The following is a 22,901-nucleotide window of genomic DNA, read 5'->3' on the forward strand; positions in this document are numbered from 1 at the left end:
AGCCGTACTTTACGTGCAAGTAGCGAATAGTACGGCATTCAGGTTACTCGATACTTAGTAAATATTTCCCATTGACTTACATTGTGCCCGCTACTCGTAACGAATATGCGAGTAGCGGACAGTACTCGCTAACAGCATAGAGAGTACGAATAGTTAACTACTCGCTCAGCACTAATTAGCGCCTTTTGTCTTTTCAGTCTCCTTCACATTGATGGCTGATGGAATGACGGAGATAGACTTATAGCACTATGCAATGTGTCGGTGTTCTATAAGCAAATAATAGTAATAATAATAATAATAATAATAAAAAAAAACCCACAATAAAGCCAATAACAAAGCAGGATATTTTAATGGCACCATAGGGATCACACATATTAATACTTAAACATGTGGCTCTGCTTGCTCTAATAAATTGAGCAGCTCCAGTGTATCCCGACAGATCCTCCAGAGATGGTGGCCTCCGTTATATAGAGGTCAGGATCCGATCCCCTGTAATGACGGGTTTTCTAGATCACAACATTATCATCCTGCAGTGTTTTCACACCACAAATTCCCACTGCCACCTAGTGGCCATTTATAAAAAGCTCAAAATTCTCCGCACTATAAGGCAGTGGCAGTGTACGTCTCTCTCTAAGAAAACAGTATAAAACAGTCTTCAATTTGTAAGACGGTAACAATCCTTCTTACATTTTTCCATTACATTTAAGAAAACAAAAATAAATCTCCTGTCCTTATATGCGTTCTGATAAATACACCGCGGCTCGGCATCCCATCTGTATGGCGTTCTTCAGCAGGAAATAAGCAGGAGCCTGCGGACAAGACAGTCGAGGTTTTTTTTTAAATCAAATAATTTTTTATTAAAAACAGGATACATACAACAGTATAACAAATCGGCATCCAAATTAAGTTTATCATATCTATTACCCCTTTCCCTCCCCCTCCCGCCCCCACCCCGGCAGCAACCCTCCTCCCCAGTACTACATCCCATTTAGTACACACTTAGAATACCCTCCAACTGCAGTATAGCAACCATCCCGTTCACCCCGATGTACAGGAGGAACTACTAGTAACACAAATAAAACAAAACACACACATCAGGGGTCTCCGACGGCTATCCCGGTCCCAGACCAGTTTATTGGTCCTTCACTCGTCCTATTCACATTGCAGCCAAGGAGACCATAGCTTCTCAAACATTTTAACATTCCCCCTTCTTTCATACACTCCCTGTTCCAGCTGAAGAATACATTTCACCCTTTTAATGTACTCTCCCCTGGTCGGGGGGGTCTTTTTTAATCCAGGACCTGGCATTTAGCTTGCTTGCCGCATACAGCAGCCTAGCAATGGCAATTTTCATAGTATTTTCCACCCCAAGCTCCTCAACATATCCCAATATGCATAGCAATGGTTCCCTGGGAAGGACACACCCATATGTTCTTCCTATCTTGTGGATAACCTTAGTCCAAAAGGAGACCAGTCTCGGACAAGACCACATCATATGAAAAATACCTGCGTCAGATCCCTGACACCTTGGACACTCCGAATTCCTTTTCAACCCCATTTTAAACATCAGTAAGGGAGACCTATATACCCGGTGAATCACGTATAGGTGAGACAGTCTGGCCGGTTCGCTCATGGAAAGTTTAGGGACATACTCTAAGATACTCTCCCACACCTCCTCCGTTATCGGCCCAACTTCCTCCTCCCATTTAGATTAAGTTTTAATTGGGTAGTCTAAGAGAAAGGTATGTAGTATACCTTTATGCGTGCCAGAAATGATCCCTTTAGTGCTATCTCCCCCCTTACACACATACTCCAGTTCCAGGTCAGTCTGTATGTCCACACTTTGTTTAGCCGCTTGGGCTGCAATAGCATGTTTTAATTGACTGTAGTGGAGCCAGCCGGACGCCGGTAACGGAAACTCACTCTAACTGCGGGAACGATTTCACAATTCCTCCGTCCAATATCTGATGCATGTATATTACACCCTTGCGTCTCCACTCCTCAATATTCCCCATTTTCTGAATCTCCGGGAGATTACTGTTATCAGAGATAGGTGTAAACTTAGTTAACCGGGTCACCCCTCTCACCCTTTTCAGCTTCTCCCAGGTCTTATTTATAAGTGCCATTGTAGTTGATGTTCCACCCAAGATCCCTACCGCACCATCCTCTAGTCCCATTACCAATGGACTTCTACCCACTATGTATTCCAGCACTTCTTTAATGCCCCCATCTTTCTCTCGATCAGACCAGCCCCTGAGGTGTTGACATTGCACCGCCATATAATACAATTCCGGATTTGGGATTCCTAGACCCCCCCTCATCTTTTGGCCTCTGTAAATTCTCTAATCGCACCCTAGGCTGCTTTTTACCCCATACCAGGTCTCTAAACAGTGAGTTTATCCCTTTAAATCTTTTCTTTGAAATACAAACAGGGGAATTGTGCAGTATGTATAGGAGTTTAGGCATTACTACTGATATAGAAGGGTTAAATAGTTTCTCTATTTCTTTATTAAAGATATTTTATTTCATTAGTAAGTATATCTGGTGGTAGTTCATAGTCATAGAGCCTTCGGAATAAGAGACAAGCTCAAGGATTATTATTGTCTCTAAATGTTCTTCTTATCTTCTTCTTATCTCATATGCATGACTCTACATTTTTGTTTTGCTAAAACTTAAAGGTCATATGAGCAACTTGTAAAGTCCAGCTTTGGTTAAATAAACAGAAAATTGATCATGCTCACATGGATGCAGGTCTTTTTCTCCGAGCGCTCGATCTTGATTAGGTCCTCTGAAGAGGCCTAATTCAGAGGACCTCACTGGTGATCCCATAAGCTGACTTGTGACAAAACAGAACAGCTACAACACTACCATCTTTAGTAAATTAATCCTTCCAACAACTGACAAATGTAGCTTGTTCCATGCATCTACTTTGGTTCTCAATTTTTTAAGAAGCGGCCATAAGTTCACCTGTATGTATTTTTCTACTGGCAGAGATATCTGGATACCTAGATATTTAAATTCGTCCACACTCTTCAATTTGTTAGCCCCTGTATCACCATTTGTCCAGGTTACTTCCCCACCCACTTTAAAGAGGCTCGATTTAGACCAATTAATGGTCAGTCCCGAAACTTCTCCAAATTTCTCTATTATCTGCATGGCATGAGCCAATGAGGCTGACTGATCCCCCAAGAAACGTAATAAATAGTCAGCATACAGAGCTATTTTCTCCTCTAAATGCCCATACTTAAATCCATGGATCCCCTTCGATTTCCTAATGGCCGAAGACAGAGGCTCTACTGCAATAGCAAATAGGAGCGGCGATAGTGGGCAGCCTTGCCTCGTCCCCGATGCAACTCGAACTCTGCGGAGGTCATACCGTTAACTCTAACTTTAGCAGTAGGCCTATTATACAACAGCTGCACCCACTTTACAAAACGTGGGCCAAAACCCATATGCTGCAACACTTTCCACAGATACCCCCACTCAACACTATCGAACGCTTTCTGGGCATCTAGCGAAACGATCACCCTCTGGCCAGGGTTGTCAGGCGGCAACTGTAGATTAAGATATAATCTCCTGATATTAGCAGCTGTCGACCTATTGGCCATGAACCCTGATTGGTCCATATGTATTAGGTTAGATATAACTCCAGTCAGCCGGTTTGACAACACCTTAGCCAGAAGCTTCACGTCCGCTGTTAATAACGAGATTGGTCTGTATGAGTCTGGAAGCCTCGGATTTTTATCCTCCTTAGGAATTACTACTATTATTGCTTCTCTCATAGATTCAGGCAATACACCCTCCCCCTCCGCCACCTCAAAGACTTTCAATAGTTTGGGTAATAGGATTTCTTTTAACTGTTTATAAAATTTCAACCGGTAGCCCGTCTGCTCCCGGTGCCTTGTCATTGCTCATGCCATACAGAGCGTCCTCCAGTTCATCAATAGTAATAGGTGACTCCAGTTTATCTCTATCTGCCACAGACAACACCGGAAGCTCACCTCGCTCAAGAAATGAGTCGACCTCTTCCACCCTCACCTCTCCGCTAGAAGAATATAGCGTGCGATAGAAATCTTTAAAGACCCCAAGGATCTCCTCAATCTCAGTGACCTGTGTCCCCTCCACCGTGTCCATACCATGCACAAATGAACTACTCCTTTGAGCTGCAGCTATGACCGATAATAGATGACCAACTTTTTCTCCCTCTTCATAAAAATGCAGTTTTCGGAATGCCTGCTTCCTTACCGCCTTCTCCAAAAGCATCTTATTAACTTGTTCATGCACCTGCCTAAGATTTTGCTTCGCGTCCGTAGTATTACTGCGAATTGCTTCCAGCTCCGCCTTATCTAAGGCCTCCAGGCTATTTTTCTCATCTTGCCTCATCTGTGTTTTACGTTTACAGATATCCCTCAACAGGAGCCCCCTGAGGTATGCCTTCATCGCATCCCACACCACCAGGGGACCAGTGCTACCCTCGTTGTGGATAAAGAAATCCCCAAGATCCCGTTCTATATTCCCCATATTAATATGACGGATCCATGCCGGATGAAGCTTCCACTCTCCCCTCCTTCCCCCTGTCAGGATCCCCCATCGTATGGACACTAGAATTGGGCTATGATCTGAAATCACTCTTGTCAAATATTGCACTTCGCCTATCATTGCATCCATCAGATCACTAGCTAGAGCCATGTCAATGCGGGACAGAGTGTTATGTGAAGCCGAACAACAAGAGAAGCAGGATACCCTCCCATTCCTCACTCCCATTCCTCACTCGCCAGGCATCCACCATTCCAAGTTCCCCAATAAGAGTGCCAAACGAAGTCATACAACTATCCTTCATACCTGGAGGTCTACTACTCCTATCCCAGTACATGTCTATCACATTATTGAAGTCCCCCACCAGTAAAAAAGGGATTACTCCCCCCTTCTCAGAGAACTCCCTTATCTCCCTTAGTTTGGTGCACATATATGGAGGTAGTATATATATTGCAGCTATACACGAGTCTGCCAAATATTTTACACTTGACGGCCACACACTGTCCCTCTTTATCCACATACACTTCTATCTCTTCATATTGCAGAGTTATGGATCAGCAGTGATACACCCCTTGCATAGTTGGAAAAGCTGGAATGATAGGCCTTCTGCACCCATCTCCTATTTAAAACATGTGTTGTCTCCTTTGTTAGATGTGTTTCTAGTAGACATATTACTGACGGGTTCTGGTCTTGAACATATTTAATTATTGCCGCTCTCCTAGACCTATCTGATAACCCTCTAATATTCCAACTCAACACCTTAATTCTATCCCCCATTATCCCACCCAGTAAAACCATCAAACCTTGTAGTACCTCCCCATGCTGCCTTTACCCTACCCCTTTCCCCCCTCCCCTCCTGCTCCCCACCACTTCCTGTTTTTGAGTACCCCGTGAAGCATCGGGTTTTCCAAACCTGGTCCATAATCCCTACTAAATTCCTCCCCACCTCCCTCTCCTTTCCCTCTTAGACACATTTTGAAACTCGTCCCTTTTCCAACAGTTCTCCACTCCCACCCTGTCTATGTATAATCATATTCCACTCAACCAATATAACAGTAAAATGGCGAACAGTAATTAAACTGGAATCTCACATTGTAAACACCACTACCGCGCCTAATTAGGCAGTCCCCATGTCCTGCGAAGCTCACATCAAACCCTTCGTATTTCCCCTGCATACTACCTCAATCCCAAAGGGAAGGAGGAAAAAAAAAAAAAAAGGGGTAGAAAAGAAAGAAAAAACAAGAAGGGTCCCCTGTAAGCTCCTAAGGATGTCGTAGAGCCTCAGCCGGCCTTCTCCAACACACTGCAGATTCAGACAGTCAGCTCATTCCTTCAAACGGATACGCTTTTCGTTTGCGTCCAACCACTGCATAGCTTCCTCCGGAGTTGTAAAAAAGTGCACCCGCTTCAACGCCGTCACTCTTAGCTTTGCTGGGAACATCATTGAGTATTGCAGCCCAATCTCTCGCAGACGCCTCTTTACTCCAGTAAAAGTCATACGTAGCTTTTGAACAGAAATGGAATAGTCCGGGTATATGGAAATTCTCTGGCCGTCAATCATAAGATCCTCCATGTCTCTTGCCTTTCGTAGGATAGTGTTCCTGTCCCTGTAGTTAAGGAGCTTGGCTAGCATAGTGCGAGGGCCCCTGCCCGCTGGCTGTGGCTGCATCGGGACTCTGTGTGCACGTTCCACGGCATAGAGCTTGGATAAGGCATCAGCACCAATTTTCCCCCTGAGGCAGCCTTCTACATATTCAGTGGGGTTCCTTCTTTCCGCTTTCTCAGGGATGCCAACAATCCTGATGTTATTCCTTCTAGAGCGATTCTCTAAGTCATCGTTTTTTGCCATGATTTCAGCTATCTGCTGTGCAAAAAGAGAATTTTGTTTACTTACCGTAAATTCTTTTTCTTATAGTTCCGACATGGGAGACCCAGACCATGGGTGTATAGCTTCTGCCTCCGGAGGACACACAAAGTACTACACTAAAAAGTGTAGCTCCTCCCTCCGAGCATATACACCCCCTGGATGACCAAATCTAGCCAGTTTAGTGCAAAAGCTGAAGGAGGACATCCACCCACAAGTAGAGATAGAGTAAAACCCGGAACAACCGGAACCTCTGTCTACAACAACAGCCGGTGAAAACACACGGAACAAGAACTGCCAACAGGCAACAGGGAGGGTGCTTGGTCTCCCATGTCGGAACTATAAGAAAAAGAATTTACGGTAAGCAAACAAAATTCTCTTTTTCTTCATCGTTCCTTATGGGAGACCCAGACCATGGGACGTCTCAAAGCAGTCCATGGGTGGGAAATAAATAAAACTGAGAAGTAGGCAAAACCTAACTTCACAAATGGGCGACAGCCGCCTGAAGGATGCGTCTGCCCAAGCTCGCATCTGCCGAAGCATGAGCATGCACTTGGTAGTGCTTCGAAAAGGTGTGCAGACTAGACCAAGTGGCAGCCTGACAGACCTGCTGAGCCGTAGCCTGGTGCCTGAAAGCCCAAGAGGCACCGACAGCTCTGGTCGAGTGCGCCTTAATCCCCGGCGGGGGAGGCACCTGAGAACATTGGTAGGCATCGGATATGGCCGACCTAATCCAACGAGCTAGGGTCGGTTTAGAAGCAGAGAGACCCTTGCGCTGACCTGTGGTCAGCACAAAAAGAGAGGTGCACCGCCTAAGAACAGCGGTGCGTGACACATAGATCCGGAGCGCCCGCACCAGATCTAAAGTATGCAACGCTTTCTCAAAGCGATGAACAGGAGCCGGACAAAAGGAAGGCAATGAAATGTCCTGGTTAAGGTGGAAAGGAGACACCACCTTAGGGAGAAAGTCCGGAGTCGGACGGAGAACCACCTTGTCTTGGTGAAAAACCAAAAAGGGTGACTCCGAAGAGAGCGCAGCCAAATCAGAGACTCTCCTGAGAGAAATTATGGCCACCAGAAAGACCACTTTCTGTGAAAGTTGAAACAAAGAAACCTCCCTAAGAGGCTCAAAGGGGGGTTCTGTAAGGCCGTGAGGACCAGATTAAGGTCCCAGGGATCCAAAGGCCGCCGGTAAGGAGGAATGATGTGAGATGCGCCCTGCATGAAGGTGCGCACCTGGGCCAGTCGGGCGATACGCCGCTGGAACAACACTGACAGAGCCGAGACTTGTCCCTTGAGGGAATTGAGGGATAGTCCTAGCTGCAGACCGGACTGTAGAAAGGACAGGATGGTCGGCAAGGAAAACGGCCAAGGAGCATGGCCGGAAGAGCGACACCAGGACAGGAAAATTCTCCAAGTCCTGTGGTAAATCCTGGCCGAGGAAGACTTCCGAGCCTGAGTCATAGTGGAGATGACCTCGGAAGGAATGCCTGAAGCCGTCAGGATCCAGGACTCAAGAGCCACGCCGTCAATCTGAGAGCCGCAGAATTCTGGCGGAAAAACAGACCTTGTGAGAGAAGGTCTGGGTGGTCCGGGAGATGCCACGGCACCTCTACGGACAGACGGAGCAGGTCTGGGTACCAAGCTCGCCTGGGCCAGTCTGGAGCAATAATTATGACCCGACGGCCCTCCATTCTGATCTTGCGCAGGACACTGGGCAAGAGAGCTAGAGAGGGAAACACGTAGGCCAGACGGAACTGGGACCAATCCTGAACCAGCGCGTCCGCTGCCAAGGGCTGAGGATCGTGGGAGCGAACCACGTAAACCGGGACCTTGTTGTTGTGCCGGGATGCCATTAGATCCACTTCCGGAGTGTCCCACTTGCGGCAGATTGACCGGAACACTGCCGGATGCAGGGCCCACTTGCCGCTGTCCACGGTTTGACGGCTGAGATAATCTGCCTCCCAGTTTTCTACGCCTGGGATGTGGACTGCGGATATGGTGGACTTTGAGTCCTCCGTCCACTGAAGGATACGTTGAACTTCCAACATTGCTAGGCGGCTGCGAGTCCCGCCCTGGTGATTGATGTAGGCAACTGCTGTCGCGTTGTCTGACTGGACTCGAATGTGCTTGCCCGCCTACAGGTGGTGAAAGGCTACGAGAGCTAGGAGCACAGCTCTGATTTCCAGCACTTTGATCGAGAGGGCCAATTCGGACGGAGTCCAAGTGCCCTGTGCTCGGTGGTGGAGAAACACTGCTCCCCAGCCGGATAGACTGGCATTCGTGGTGAGAATCACCCAGGACGGAGCCAGAAAGGAGCGTCCCTGGGACAGAGAGAGGGGCCGAAGCCACCACTGAAGAGAGCTCCTGGTCTGTGGCGACAGAGCCACTAGCCTGTGCAAGGAAGAGGTCCGCTTGTCCCAACAGCGGAGAATGTCCAGCTACAGAGGACGCAGATGGAACTGGGCAAAGGGAACCACTTCCATTGACGCCACCATCTGACCCAGCACCTGCATGAGGTGCCTGATGGAATGACGGCGGGGCTTCAACAGAGAGCGCACCGCCACATGAAGGGACTGCTGTTTGACTAAGGGCAGCTTCACAAGTGCCGGCAGAGTCTCGAATTGCATCCCTAGGTACGTAAGTTTCTGGGTCGGGGTCAGAGTGGACTTGGGCAGATTGACAAGCCACCCGAATTGAACAAGCGTGGCGAGAGTGAGCGAGACACTCCGCTGACAGTCTGCACTGGATGAAGCCTTGACTAGAAGGTAGTCCAGGTAAGGACTCACTGCCAACCCCTGGAGGTGCAGAACCGCAACCACTGCTGCCATGACCTTGGTGAATACACGAGGGGCCGTGGCTAACCCGAAGGGGAGAGCCACGAATTAGAAATGTTCCTCTCCGATTGCAACATGTAGCCAACGCTGGCGTGAAACTGCAATTGGCACATGCAGATAGGCATCTCTGATGTCGATGGATGCCAGAAAATCTCCTTGGGTCATTGAGGCAATGACCGATCGCAGAGATTCCATGCGAAAGTGCCGCACCTGAACATGCTTGTTGAGAAGCTTGAGATCCAGGATGGGCCGGAAGGAACCGTCCTTCTTAGGGACTAGGAAGAGGTTTGAGTAGAAACCTCTGAACCGTTCCCGGGCGGGAACCGGTACAATTACTCCGTTGGCCTGCAAGGATGCCACGGCCTGAGAGAAGGCGGCGGCTTTGGAGCAGGGGGGAGTGGACAGAAAAAATCTGTTTGGCGGGCTGGAAGAAAATTCTATCCTGTAGCCGTGGGAGATGATATCCCGCACCCACTGATCGGAGACGTGTTGAAACCACACGTCGCCAAAGTGGGAGAGCCTGCCACCGACCAAGGAGGTTGCTGGCGCAGCCAGATAGTCAAGAGGAGGCTGCCTTAGTGGCAGCGGCTCCTCCCTTCTTCTGAGGAAGCGGCTTCGTGCGCCAGCTGGGTTTTCGATCCTTGGCTGAGTTAGTGGACGAGGCTGAGGGCTTAGTGACCAGTTAGAGGAACGAAAGGAACGAAACCTCGACTGGTTCCTGCCCTGGACAGGTTTCCTGGTTTTAGTTTGTGGCAAGGAAGTACTCTTCCCGCCAGTAGCTTCCTTAATAATTTCATCCAGTTGTTCACCGAACAGCCGGGACCCAGCAAAGGGGAGCCCAGCAAGGTACTTCTTGGAAGAAGCGTCTGCTTTCCACTCTCGAAGCCACAATATCCTGCGGATCGCGAGGGAATTAGCGGAAGCTACCACCGTGCGGTGAGAAGCCTCCAGAATGGCAGACATGGCATAGGATGAAAAAGCCGAAGCCTGGGAAGTTAAGGCAACCATTTCGAGCATAGAGTCCCTGGTGAGGGAATGTATCTCTGCCAGAGAAGCAGAGACGGCCTTAAGAGCCCACACTGCTGCAAAAGACAGGGAGAACGAGGCCCCTGCCGCCTCATATACAGATTTGGCCAGAAGGTCAACCTGGCGGTCAGTGGGATCCTTAAGTGAGGTGCCATCGGCCACAGATACAACTGTCCGGGCTGAGATTCTAGACACCGGAGGATCTACCTTTGGTGAATGAGCCCACTCCTTGACCACCTCTGGTAGAAAGGGAAAACGGTCATCAGAACTACGCTTTGGGAAGCGTTTGTCAGGACAGGCCCTGGGCTTGGTCACAGTGGCCTGAAAACTGGAGTGGTTAAAAAACATACTCCTTGCTCTCTTAGGTGAGGTAAACTGGTGTTTTTCTACCAGAGAGGCTTGTTTCTCTGATACTGGTGGATTGAGGTCCAGTACGGAATTAATGGACGCAATCAAGTCACTAACATCCGCATCACCTTCAGATAGATCAATGGGGTACATAGAGGTAGCGTCCGAGCCCACAGTAAAGGCATCCTCCTCGCCCTGCAATTCAGCTCGTGAATCAGAGCCGTGGGACGAGGAAGGAGAAGAGTCCCTGCATCTCCGTTTAGGAGGACGGGGTCCGGGAACAGATGAACAATCCTCTGTGAGCTCTGCAGAGCGAGTCGGAGCAGCAGAGGCGCCCTGAGAAGGGGGCTGATGCATGGTCAGCAGAGTCCGGGACAGCTGTCCCATGGAGTCGGCAAAGGACTGGGAGATAGCTTTAGAAAACGATGCTACCCAAGCCGGGGGTTCAGCCACCGGGGCTGGAGCAGCCGGAGGGACCCCTGAGGAGACTCCAGGCTGAGGCACCACCATGTTAGAGCAAGCATCACAATGTGGATATGTGCTCGGTTCAGCAGTATGAGCTTACATGCAATGCATATAGAGTAAAGCCTTGCAGCCTTGCTCCTAGTGAGAGACATGCTGCTGAGGTGGAGGTTCTGCAGTAAAGAACACACTCCTTCAGAATGACCCCCAGAGAGTACAAGAAAGTCCACAACCAGAGGTTGTGGCAGTTTTGTGTGCCCTCCGGATTCCACAGCTTGGACCCCCAGACAGATGCAGAGCTGCAGCAGCCAGCGCCGATCAGTGTGTGAACGCTGATAAAATGGCGCCGGAGTGAGGAGGGGGGGGGCGGGGATTAGTCCAAGAGCGGGAACTGGAGGGCCAAGGGGATATACAGGGGAGGGAAACATCTCCTCAGAGAGGGGTGTCCTCCCCTCTGCTGAACGGCCGGTGGGCGGCGCCGCACTGTCCCCCTGCATGACTGACATGCAGGGGCAGTGAAAACGAAACTAGGCCGCAGCCGAAGCCGGGGCCTAAATTTTCCCATGTGGCCGACGAGCAGGCACCCTCGGCGCGGTTCTCAGGAGAAATCCAGAGAACCGGCCGGAAATCACAGCAAAGTGAAATAACACACTCTCCCCACAATAAATGTACAAGGGTCCCCACAATAACGTCTCAATACTTAGCTTATGAGACGCAGGGCCAGGTCCCTGAGGGGTGAGCGCTCCGTCCGGCAGGGTCCTGAAAGGGCTGCGGATGGAGACCGGTCTCCTGCAAAGCAGTGAGAACCGTGATGGTTCCCACTTCAAGCCATAGCCCGAGGGATGGTGAAGGAGCGCGGCATGTAAGGCTCCAGCCTTGTAAAATCAACCTTAACAGCACCGCCGACAAAGTGGGGTGAGAAGGGACATGCCGGGAGTCCAGTTTGGACCCGCTTTTCTTCCAACTCTTTGAAATCAAAAATCAAAAATCAGATGAGAATGCATGTGTGTGTGACCTCCTGAACACAAAGCATTGAACTGGCTAGATTTGGTCATCCAGGGAATGTATATGCTCGGAGGGAGGAGCTACACTTTTTAGTGTAGTACTTTGTGTGTCCACCGGAGGCAGAAGCTATACACCCATGGTCTGGGTCTCCCATAAGGAACGATGAAGAAATGTTTTTTCAGACTTTTGTAGTTTTGTGATATGATCCTCTGTTATCCCAACTCTTTCCTTTTCTCAGGTCAGCTTTTTTGAGGTCTTTCTTAATGCCAGCCACCTCTGCCTGTATTCCTGTAACTTGTTTTGTCAGGCTAGTCAGAGCTTCTTTACAAAAGGACACCACTGCAAAAACGTCCTTTAGAGTGGGGTTTTCTGTAGCCTCCTCTGTACTATGTGCTTTCTCCACCTCCAGTGTACTATCTTGCTGCTCTCCACCATCCCCCATCTCATCAGAACTGGCAGCACCTATCCACTCCTCTTCCTCACCTCCATTATCTGTATGCAGCAGGGATCTCTCTGAATTCCAAGCAAACTTCTCCAGCCTTGCAGCGACCTGCATCCTCTGCTGACAGGCTTCATTAGCTTTCTCAGCTTCCTTCCTTATCATGGCACCATCTTGAGAGCTGGGGACTTTCCCGCCTCCAGTATCTTTCTGCCTGCGACTGACCCACCTCTCCGGATCCACCAGACTCACCCCAGACAAGTCCCCACCACCGTATCTTCCAGACAACCGTCTGAGGCAGCGATAACAGTGGTGTTCAGGTATTTATTGTAGGTGTTTGCAGGAGAACTCCAGAGACACGTCTCCTCACATTGCAGTCCAGGCCACACCCCCCAGACAGTTGAGGTTTACTATGTCAGATTAATACTTGCCGATGAGCAGACTTCCTCGTTTTTGGAAAAGCAGAGCGACTACCAATGTGGTGGCACTTACAGATCTCACACGGGTTGTACACAGCTTTCCTATACTCCTGCAAGACGCATCTGCCAAGTAACAGACGTTGCACCTCACCAGGGTGATATCTAATTTTTGCACTTTCCTTCCCCCCCCCCCTTCTTTCTCTCTGTTAGAAATAGTTTCTTGACTTTTGTTTTTACAGTATGGTCAATACGGTCACGTTGATACCAATATTTTTTCCATTATTGATTAGGGGATTTGAACCAGCGATCATCTGATGGCTTGTACTATACACTGCAATGCCACAACATTCTAGTACAGTAAAACCTTGGTTAACGAGAACAATTCGTTCTGGGAGTGTGCTTGTAAACCAAGTTACTCGTCTAGCAAAGCAAGATTTCCCATAGGAAATAATGCAAGCTCAGACAATTCGTTCAATGTCCCATCTTGGTCCCCTATTGTCCCATTCCACGCACGCACACACATTATGCTCACCTTACCTTTTGTTTCCTCACCTGCCTCCTGGTTCTTGTAGTCCGCCGGTACAGGATGTGTATCGGGTAACTATCGCGACCGCTGCCAGAGCGCTGACGTCAAAGGCAGGAGCCGCTTGCCTCCGATTGGTCCGCGTGCTGCCTTTGAGAAGTGGTTGACAGCGGATGTTCCTCCATCGTCGCGATGGTTACCCAATACACATCCTGTATCGGCGAACTACAAGAACCAGGAGGCCAACGATGGAACAGAAAGTAAGGTGAGCATAATATGTGTGTGTTTGTGCAGATTGCAAGAGCGGGTCAGAGCGCGGTGAAAGTACGGAACCGGAAGTGTGTGCGGTGAATATTTTGCTCGTACAGCAAAGCATTGCTCATAAACTGAGTTACAAATTTACAGCAAGCTTTGCTCGTATAGCGAAATACTCGCACACCAATTACTCGTAAACCCAGGGTCCACTGTATATAGTACAAATCATGTTCTCCTACTAACGTCTTCACAGGAGTACCAAGATGATGTGTATGGCAGCTTTCATCAGGCCCAAGATGGCCAAAGAAAACCAAGATGGCATCTCAGGATGGATCAATGAGCACGTAGAATGACGCGCCCCTCAGATCACGTGCTTTATATGCCTCTATCAGAGATTGAAAGTGTCTATTAAGGGGTTAACCACTCTGTTTGCTGCTGTTAGAGGCAGATGCTGGCTGTGTAACTCAGCCAACATCTGCCAGGAAAGATACAGGCTCAGCTCCTAAATCTGTATCAAAGCGAGGGTCCCCCACATAGGATGTAATGATATGTCACACAATGGGAAGAGGTTGAAGAAGTAGAAGCTCAGAAAACTATCAACACCAAGTTTCCCATTCCATTCTATGGTTTTGTGTCACAGCTCTGACACAGACCCAAGTGTTTCTATAGTAACATACGACGCAATAAGTCTGTAGTCTGATGCTGGCGTCACAAAGCAACATTTGTGTCCACAACTTCTTGCTAAGATTCCAAAAGTTAGCAAAAATTCATAGACCAATGAAGGAAAGTGTGGCTGCAGGGTTAGACTACATAGGGCTTGTTTGTGGTCTGCAATCATGGGTCTGTTTCGGAGCTGTGGAAACCAAGAAGGATTTTGGAGAAAGATTATTTGTGTAGCTTCATCATTGTACATTGAGACCTATTAGAAAAAAGGGGTAAAGAAAATGTTTCAGCTTCTGTCTGAAGTCTGGTACCTGTTCAGCATCATGTTCCAGTCCTGTATCGTGGTGCTCCATCTCATCGTCACGAAACTTCTTTATTGTCTATAGAGAAAAGGACTGAATGTAACATAAGGGAGGACATTATACTGCACCCAGAAGTAGATTATAGTATAAAATATGTCAGAATGTAGGGCTTTTTATGGATTCCTTGGCTGTCCGTAGTGTATGATTACCTGCAGTAATTCCTTGTGCTTCTCAGGATCCCTCTCCATAAGAGTCCTGATCTGGTTATTATAATGATTGGATATGGTCTCTTCTACAGCCACAGTACAGGCCATTGCACCTTTTCTTCCCAGTAGGGCAGTCCCAAAACCTGATAAAAAAGAAAGTACATTGTATTGGTCAAATGGTCTAAACCTGACGAAGTAAAAATCGGCCTCAATGGCACAGAACAGCTTGCTATCGAGGGAAAAAAAAAAATCCTTCTTGTGCCTACGACGACTACCCATTATGATATCTATAATAGAACTATAGTAATATGTAATTATATATATATATATATATATACACACATACATACATACATACATACATACATACATACATATGGGGCTGATGTCCACACCAGGGGGCGGAGCCAGGCGGTTGGTCTCCGCCCACCGAGGAGTTCACAGTCCTGGAGGCAGGAAAAGGAAGTTGAGTTAAGCTAGGGAAGTGAAGGAGTGAGGAGTCGAGTTTTGACAGTGAAAGTGGAGGGAGGAAAGTGTAATAGCAGAGCAACTGACTGATAGCGTCCGGGTGTGTGGCCCGGGCGAGACAGCAAGGTTGGCAGACGGTGGTGACCGTCTGCAGGAATGGCCGATTGGAGTCTACCGTAAGGACCGTGGACGGGTGGTGGCCCGGCGGTACCGGACCGGTACACAAAGAAGCCAGCACCAGTGGCAGGGGCCTTTCAGACCCCAGCAAGGCTAGGAGTCGCCGTGAAGTTGCCGAATCAGTTAGTGAAGGGGACCTCCGGGTTTCCAAACAGTCAAGTCCCGACAGAAGGCAACCGTCCAACCGTGAAGGGGAGACACCGCCACCGCCAAGGGCAACCGTTTCCCAGGGCCAGCGCCTGCGGGCAAAAGGGGCTCCTCCGGCCTACATCCAGGTCGGGGAGCGGGTTACCGGTGGGAACCCATCGGAATCAACATAGAACATAGGTGCAGGGAGAGACAGTCACCGCTGACCTGCAGGGAACAACAACACCGCAGCCGTCCGAGGGACCCGTCCATCCAGCCGCTTGTTTTACCGTGAACTGTGTAATCATCATTGGGCTGAGTGAGTACCTCCGTGCCGTGCGGCACAGCGCTGCCCCTGCACCTCATCAGGCCCCGCAATCCGCCTGTCATTCAACCCTTACCCCATCACCGGGCCCCGGGACAACCAACCCCCTACCCACGGAAGGGAGAAATAACAACTCGGCTGCTCCCTGTCACCGCTCCCGGGATCCCCGTCTAGAGCAGCGGTGGTGTCACCAATATCACCACAACCGTGGGTGACGTCACGGACAATATCCCCAAAACCCAAACCACCCCTTTTCACTCACGGGCGAGGAGTGCCGCTCGAGTCCCCGGGATCCGGCCCATCGCTGGAGCCACCGAGCAGCAGCAGCCGCAGAGCAGCGGCAGCCGAACCCGAGCAGTGGGAGAGCGCAGCGTCCCCTCCTCCGCCCGCGACACTAACCACTGAGCCACCGTGCCACTCCTACTGAGTGTTGACTGTTTCTCAATGTTTGACTAGCAGGCCTCATTTCAAGGGAATCTGTCACCAGGTTTTTGCTATGTAATATGAGAATACTAGAATATAGAGGCTGAGCCCCTGATTCCAGTGATGTGTCACTTACTGGGCTGTGTGCTGCTGTTTCAATAATATCAGTGTTTTATCAGCAGGAGATTATCACTACAGGACCAGCTGTCTCGTGCCTCCTTGTCATCTGCTCTGTATAAGATAGCTGCCAATCAGTGGTGTGGACGGGGTTATACACAGCTTGGCATTCTGAGCTCTGCAGCATAGAGAACCATGATTGTATGAAAATGATAGCAAGCAGACCAGCAACTGACATTGCTGGAATCAGGGTCTCAGTCCCTACATCATGCGGCTCTCAGATTACAGAGCAAAAACAAGCTGACAGATTCCATTTTAAATTAGCTGCATTTGTGTGCACATTTGTCAGCTCTACAATGTCTTTTTTTATCTGCTTTAAGACTAGATTGTACCAGAGCCTTAGGGGTACTTTGCATGCTGCGACATTGCTAGCCGATGCTAGCAATGTACGGCATGATAGCACCTGCCCTCGTCGCACATGCGATATGTGGCGATTGCTGCCGTAGTGAATATTATCGCTACGGCAGCTTCACATGCACTTACCTGCCCTGCGACGTCACTAATCAGCCGGCCAATAGAAGCGGAGAGGCGGAGATTAGCAAGACTTAACATCCCGCCCACCTTCTCCCTTACGCATTGCTGGAGGCACGCAGGTAAGGTGATGTTTGTCGCTCCTGCGGGTTTACACACAGTGATGTGTGGAGCTGCAGGAGCGACAAACAACATCGTGCCTGCGCTCGACTCGACATTATGAAAATGTCCGACGCTACACAGACCACAGATTTTCCACACTTTTGCGATCGTTTATCGGCGCACAAAGGATTTACACGCTGCAATGTCGCTACCGGCGCTGGATGTGCGTCACTAACGATGTGACCCAGACGATATTTCGGATGCGATGTTGTAGCGTGTAAACCACCCTTAAAATGTGGCAAAAGACCTCACCCAAAGCAAATCCAGCCACGTTCCAGAAGGGCAGCAGAGCCGTGGGCCGCACTCTGTTTGATATCATTAACTCGTTAAACTTCTTCAAATGATCCTTCTCCTGATTCCACATGTGCTGGAACAAAAAGGGCACAATCATTATTATACGAGCAGTGCTATAACCCCTCGAGTACGTGCACATGGGGGGGGGGGGGGGGTTTAGGCTTTCAAAGAGGATGTCATTTTTCAAGCTGAGACCACTTTAGAAAACCCTCCATTGTTTTACAGTATTTGGAGAATCTCAAGACTCTGCTCAAAAAACTTAAGTGTTGCCAGTTGTGGCTTTTAAAAGGGAATCTATCACCAGGTTTTTGCCACATAATCCGAGAGCGGCATAATGTAGGTGCAGAGATCCTGATTCCAACTATGTGTCACTTACTGAGCTGCTTAGTGTAGTTTTGATAAAAATCACTGTTTAATCAACAGTAGATTATCATTACAGGACTACTTCCAGGTAGTCCAGCCTATTCATCAGCTCTGTATAACTGCTAGATCTGCAGCTGAGAAAACATTGATTTTATCAAAATGACAGCAAAAAGCTCAGTAAGTGACACATCACTGGAATCAGGGTCTCTGTCTCTACATTTTGCTGCTCTTAGATGGGGGAGCAAAACCTTGGTGACAGATTCCCTTTAATGGTGACCGTCCAGACAGCATAATAATGAGGCAGACTTTCAATGGCATTATCAATAAATGGTGTGAAGAAAGGGATGCTGCAGCACCTATAGTACTGACAGAATCCTGAAGAAGAGGAACTGCCCACAAAATAATAAAAAAATTACTGAGTTACCTGAATGACGGGTCCCACTGACGATCTGCCCAACACGACCATCTGTCCAGCATAAATACGATTGGCCCCGTATTCTCCCGCATGGTCCACTCGTATTATTCTATCCAGTAAGGCTTTTTCTTCATCTGTGTAAAGCCCTGAGCTGTGATGTCTGATGGCGCCGGCATAGACCATGGAGCAGCCTCGTCTCCTTATTCCTAATAATGAGAAAAGAATGCGCATTATAGATGAATGTTATAAAATGTCTGAAAAGAAAAAAAAAAAGTTTCTATACAGTGTGAGGCTGCGGACAGAAGACGCTCAGGAAGAGACACAGCAATAAAAGATAATGTCACACCTCAAGATGTGCGGACTCTGCAAGTGTCACCATCAGGCGTCTGAAGAAACGCACGGACAGATAGAAAACAGCCTGAAATACTGGGAAACTGCACAATAAACCAAGAGTGAGGGGCAGCTACAGGGCGGGTGAGGGCACAGCTACAAAGTGGGCAGGGGGCAACAGCTACAGGCCGGGGAGGGGGCACAGCTACACGGTGGGCACAGCGACAAGGCAGAGAGGGGCACAGCTGCCGCGCGGGGAAGGGGGCACGGATACGACACGGGGGGGGAGGAAGGGGGCACGCATACGACACGGGGGGAGGAAGGGAGCACGCATACGACACGGGGGGGGGGAAGGGGGCACGCATACGACACGGGGGGGGGGGGGGAAGGGGGCACGCATACAACACGGGGGAGAGGAAGGGGGCACGCATACGACACGGGGGAGAGGAAGGGGGCACGCATACGACACGGGGGGGGGGGGGGAGGGGGCACGGATACGACACGAGGGAGAGGAAGGGGGCACGCATAAGACACTGGGGGGGAGGAGCATATATACGGTTGGAGGGCACATATGCGGGTGTGGGCAGCACAGATGCAGGTGTGGGCAGCACAGATGCGGGTGGGGGGCAGCACAGATGCGGGTGGGGGGCAGCACAGATGCAGGTGGGGGGCAGCACAGATGCGGGTGGGGGGCAGCACAGATGCGGGTGTGGGCAGCACAAATGCGGGTGGGGGCAGCACAGATGCGGGTGGGGGGCAGCACAGATACGGGTGGGGGGCAGCACAGATACGGGTGGGGGGCAGCACAGATACGGGTGGGGGGCAGCACAGATACGGGTGGGGGGCAGCACAGATACGGGTGGGGGGCAGCACAGATACGGGTGGGGGCAGCACAGATGTAAGGGGTGGGGGCAGCACAGATGTAAGGGGTGGGGGGACAGTGTTTGTTACGGCTCTAGTCCATAGATGTGTGACTACCACCGTACACATCTCACCAGTGGCGTAACTAGAGTTGGATGGGCCCCGGTGCAAAGTTTAGACCTGGGCCCCCCCTCCACATACACAGACACTTGGGGTAAGGCATACCTCCCAACTTTTAAAGAAGGAAAAGAAGGACAAAGTTTGCGGCGCGCTACGCAATTTTTAGGCCACGCCCCCTAACCACACCCATTTCACAGTCACGCCCATATCCACTCCCCATCCACACCCATTCAGCATGGACACGCAGGCAGCCGGCGGGCCTCCAGCATGGACACGCAGGCAGCCGGCGGGCCTCCAGCATGGACACGCAGGCAGCCGGCGGGCCTCCAGCATGGACACGCAGGGAGCCACAGTGAGGCGGCCGGTCGCCCACACAGTGAGGTGCCCGGTCGCCTTCACAGACAGGCGGCAGGGGGGCGCCCGCACAGACAGGCGGCAGGGGGGCGCCCGCACAGACAGGCGGCAGGGGGGCGCCCGCACAGACAGGCGGCCGGGGGGCGCCCGCACAGACAGGCGGCCGGGGGGCGCCCGCACAGACAGGCGGCCGGGGGGCGCCCGCACAGAAAGGCGGCCGGCCGACCGCACAGACAGGCGGCCGGCCGACCGCACAGAGAGGCTCCGGCCGGGGGTGAGGGGGGGGAGGGAGGGAAATCAGCGCTGGGGAGATTTTACTGTACCAGCAGCAGCACAGGCAGCGCTCCTCTCTGTTATGCCACGTCTACTGGGATGGTAGGAGGGAAAAGCAGGGAGGCGGAGAGAGAGTGGGTGGGCGGAGCCCGGGAGCCGGCCGTCCCGATCGTGGCAACGGGACAAACAACGTAAAGCGTGAAAGTCCCGCTGTATCCGGGACGGTTGGGAGGTATGGGGTAAGGGATAATGACACTGACACTCGGGGTACAGGATAATGACGCTGACACTTGGCTCTCACCCACAGCACCCTGAAATCCCTCTATCAGCACCCAGCTTTCCTATGTTCTGATATTTATCTTGTCCTCAGCACCCAGCTTTCCCATATCAGAGCATGAGAAAGCTGGGTGCTGAGAGATGTATATCAGAACATGGGAAAGCTGGGTGCTGAGAGATGTATATCAGAACATGGGAAAGCTGGGTGCTAAGGATGTATAGCAGAGCATGGGAAAGTTGGCTGCTGAGGGAAAGAGCCTTTTTCCCTCAGCACAAAACATTTCCATCCCATACTTGTATCTTTGTCCCCCCTGTATAAAGTTCTCAAAATACTATAACAGCCCCCACATAGCCTTCCAAATAATTGTATAAAGGGTCTCACATAACCCTTCATATATTAGAATGCAGATACATAGCCCTCCATATATTATAATGCACCCCCATAATCCTCCATGTATAAAGTAGCCCTTCAATTATAATGCATTTCCCATAGTTCTCCATGTATTAAAATTCACCCCATAGTTCTCCATATATTATACTGCACCACATAGTCCTCCATGTTTTATAATGCACTTCCATAGTCCATGTATAAGGTAGCCTCCATAGTCCTCCATATATTATAATGCAGCCCCCATAGTCCTATATGTATTATAATTTAGCCCCATCAATTTTCATATTGTATTATACAGCCCCATACTCCTCCATGTATAATGTACCCCTAGTCCATGTATAAGGTGTCCTTCATGTTTTTTATGCAGTCCCATAGACCTCCATGTGTCATGCAGCCAGCCACCCCAGGGCCTCCATGTGTCATGCAGCCAGGCCCCTCCAGGGCCTCCATGTGTCATGCAGCCAGGCCCCTCCAGGGCCTCCATGTGTCATGCAGCCAGGCCCTCAGGCCTCCATGTCATGCAGCCAGGACCCTCCAGGCATCCATGTGTAATGCAGCCAGGCCCCTCCAGGCCTCCATGTGTCATGCAGCCAGGCCCCTCCAGGCCTCCATGTGTCATGCAGCCAGCCACCCCAGGGCCTCCATGTGTCATGCAGCCAGCCACCCCAGGCCCTCCATGTGTCATGCAGCCAGGCCCCCAGGCCTCCATGTCATGCAGCCAGGCCCCTCCAGGCCTCCATGTCATGCAGCCAGGCCCCTCCAGGCCTCCATGTGTCATGCAGCAAGGCCCCTCCAGGCCTCCATGTGTCATGCAGCAAGGCCCCTCCAGGCCTCCATGTGTCATGCAGCAAGGCCCCTCCAGGCCTCCATGTGTCATGCAGCAAGGCCCCTCCAGGCCTCCATGTGTCATGCAGCAAGGCCCCTCCAGGCCTCCATGTGTCATGGAGCCAGCAAAATAAAAAAACAAGTACCTCTCTTCTCCTTTTGACCCCTACAACCACGGTAGTTATGACCCTGCCCCCATATGTCACACACACTGCTCCCCATACAGCCTGCACCCCCCATAGCACACACACTACACCCCCATATGTCACACACCCTGCCCCACATATCTCACCCTGCCTGTACCCCAACTTACCCCTCTCAAACACTCTGCACCCCTTCACATCCTTCTGTCACAGTCTGCAGCCCTCATATGCCACTCACCCTGCACTCCCCTCCCCCTCGTGCCCCCTCTTTTCTCATTACCAGTCATCATGTGTCCATGTCTCCTTCAGGAATCCGTATCTTCTGATGCTTTCTGCCCGGCATCCTGTGTCTCCTCCCACACACTCACATGGGCATGACATCATCGCAGGTCCTGGAAGGATGGATTTCGTCTGCTGTGCAGGCGCGCTTCTGCTCTGCCGCAGCTCAGAAACGCCTGGTGGGTCTCTCCAGGTCAGGGGGCCCCTCTGCCCCCTGCTGACACCGGGCCCCCTGACTCACAGGCCGGCCCCCTGGCGGTCGCGTAGTCGGCCACTACACAGCGCATCTCCTCTGTTACAGAGAGGAGCCGGCTGTGCAGAGCGGCTGCCGGGCCCCTAAAACCCTGCGGGCCCGGTCGCAGTGGCGACCGCTGCGACCGCGGTCGTTACGCCCCTGCATCTCACTACATCACCCAGAAGACCCAGTTACATCTCTCTATAATCCCACCCTTGTATGCATTTGCTCCTGATAAGAACCTGCAATTTCAAACACCTGGAATCCAAGCATGGCGGGGCCGTAGTCCTGGCAGATGAGCGCAGAAAGCAGGGGCGTCACATACATAGATGGCGTTACCTGGCCTCCCGGGGAGGCTGCAGTACAGAGGCCGCAGCCTCCACAGCCCCGCAGCCCTCTCCATTTACACTTTCTGTCTTCGACCTTCTTACTGCCGCAGACTTGTCGCTGTCACATAAACTTCGTCGCTCCCTCCTGACGTCATCAGATCTGCGGCCGTTGCCAGGAAACCGACGAAGCTTTTCGCTG

The 22,901-nt window shown here is 50.6% G+C and overlaps 1 protein-coding gene across 2 annotated transcripts; it reads right to left on the reverse strand.

Annotated features, from left to right (window-relative positions):
* Positions 1-326: 326 nt before the first annotated feature.
* COQ7 (coenzyme Q7, hydroxylase) lies at positions 327-22,872 on the reverse strand. Of its 2 annotated transcripts, none has more exons than XM_075319129.1 (6): positions 22,713-22,872; positions 18,296-18,492; positions 17,467-17,581; positions 14,889-15,028; positions 14,689-14,757; positions 327-809 (listed from the first exon to the last, which is right to left on the reverse strand). In XM_075319129.1, the coding sequence occupies exons 1-6, from the start codon at positions 22,774-22,776 to the stop codon at positions 732-734; spliced, it is 663 nt and encodes a 220-aa protein (XP_075175244.1). In that variant the 5' UTR covers positions 22,777-22,872; the 3' UTR covers positions 327-731. The 2 variants fall into 2 exon arrangements, with proteins under 2 accessions (XP_075175244.1, XP_075175246.1); XM_075319131.1 differs by lacking the exon at positions 22,713-22,872 and adding an exon at positions 22,632-22,712.
* Between the last annotated feature and the right edge of the window lie 29 nt (positions 22,873-22,901).

This window comes from Anomaloglossus baeobatrachus, chromosome 7 (assembly GCF_048569485.1).
Source record: "Anomaloglossus baeobatrachus isolate aAnoBae1 chromosome 7, aAnoBae1.hap1, whole genome shotgun sequence".
NCBI lineage: Eukaryota > Metazoa > Chordata > Amphibia > Anura > Aromobatidae > Anomaloglossus > Anomaloglossus baeobatrachus.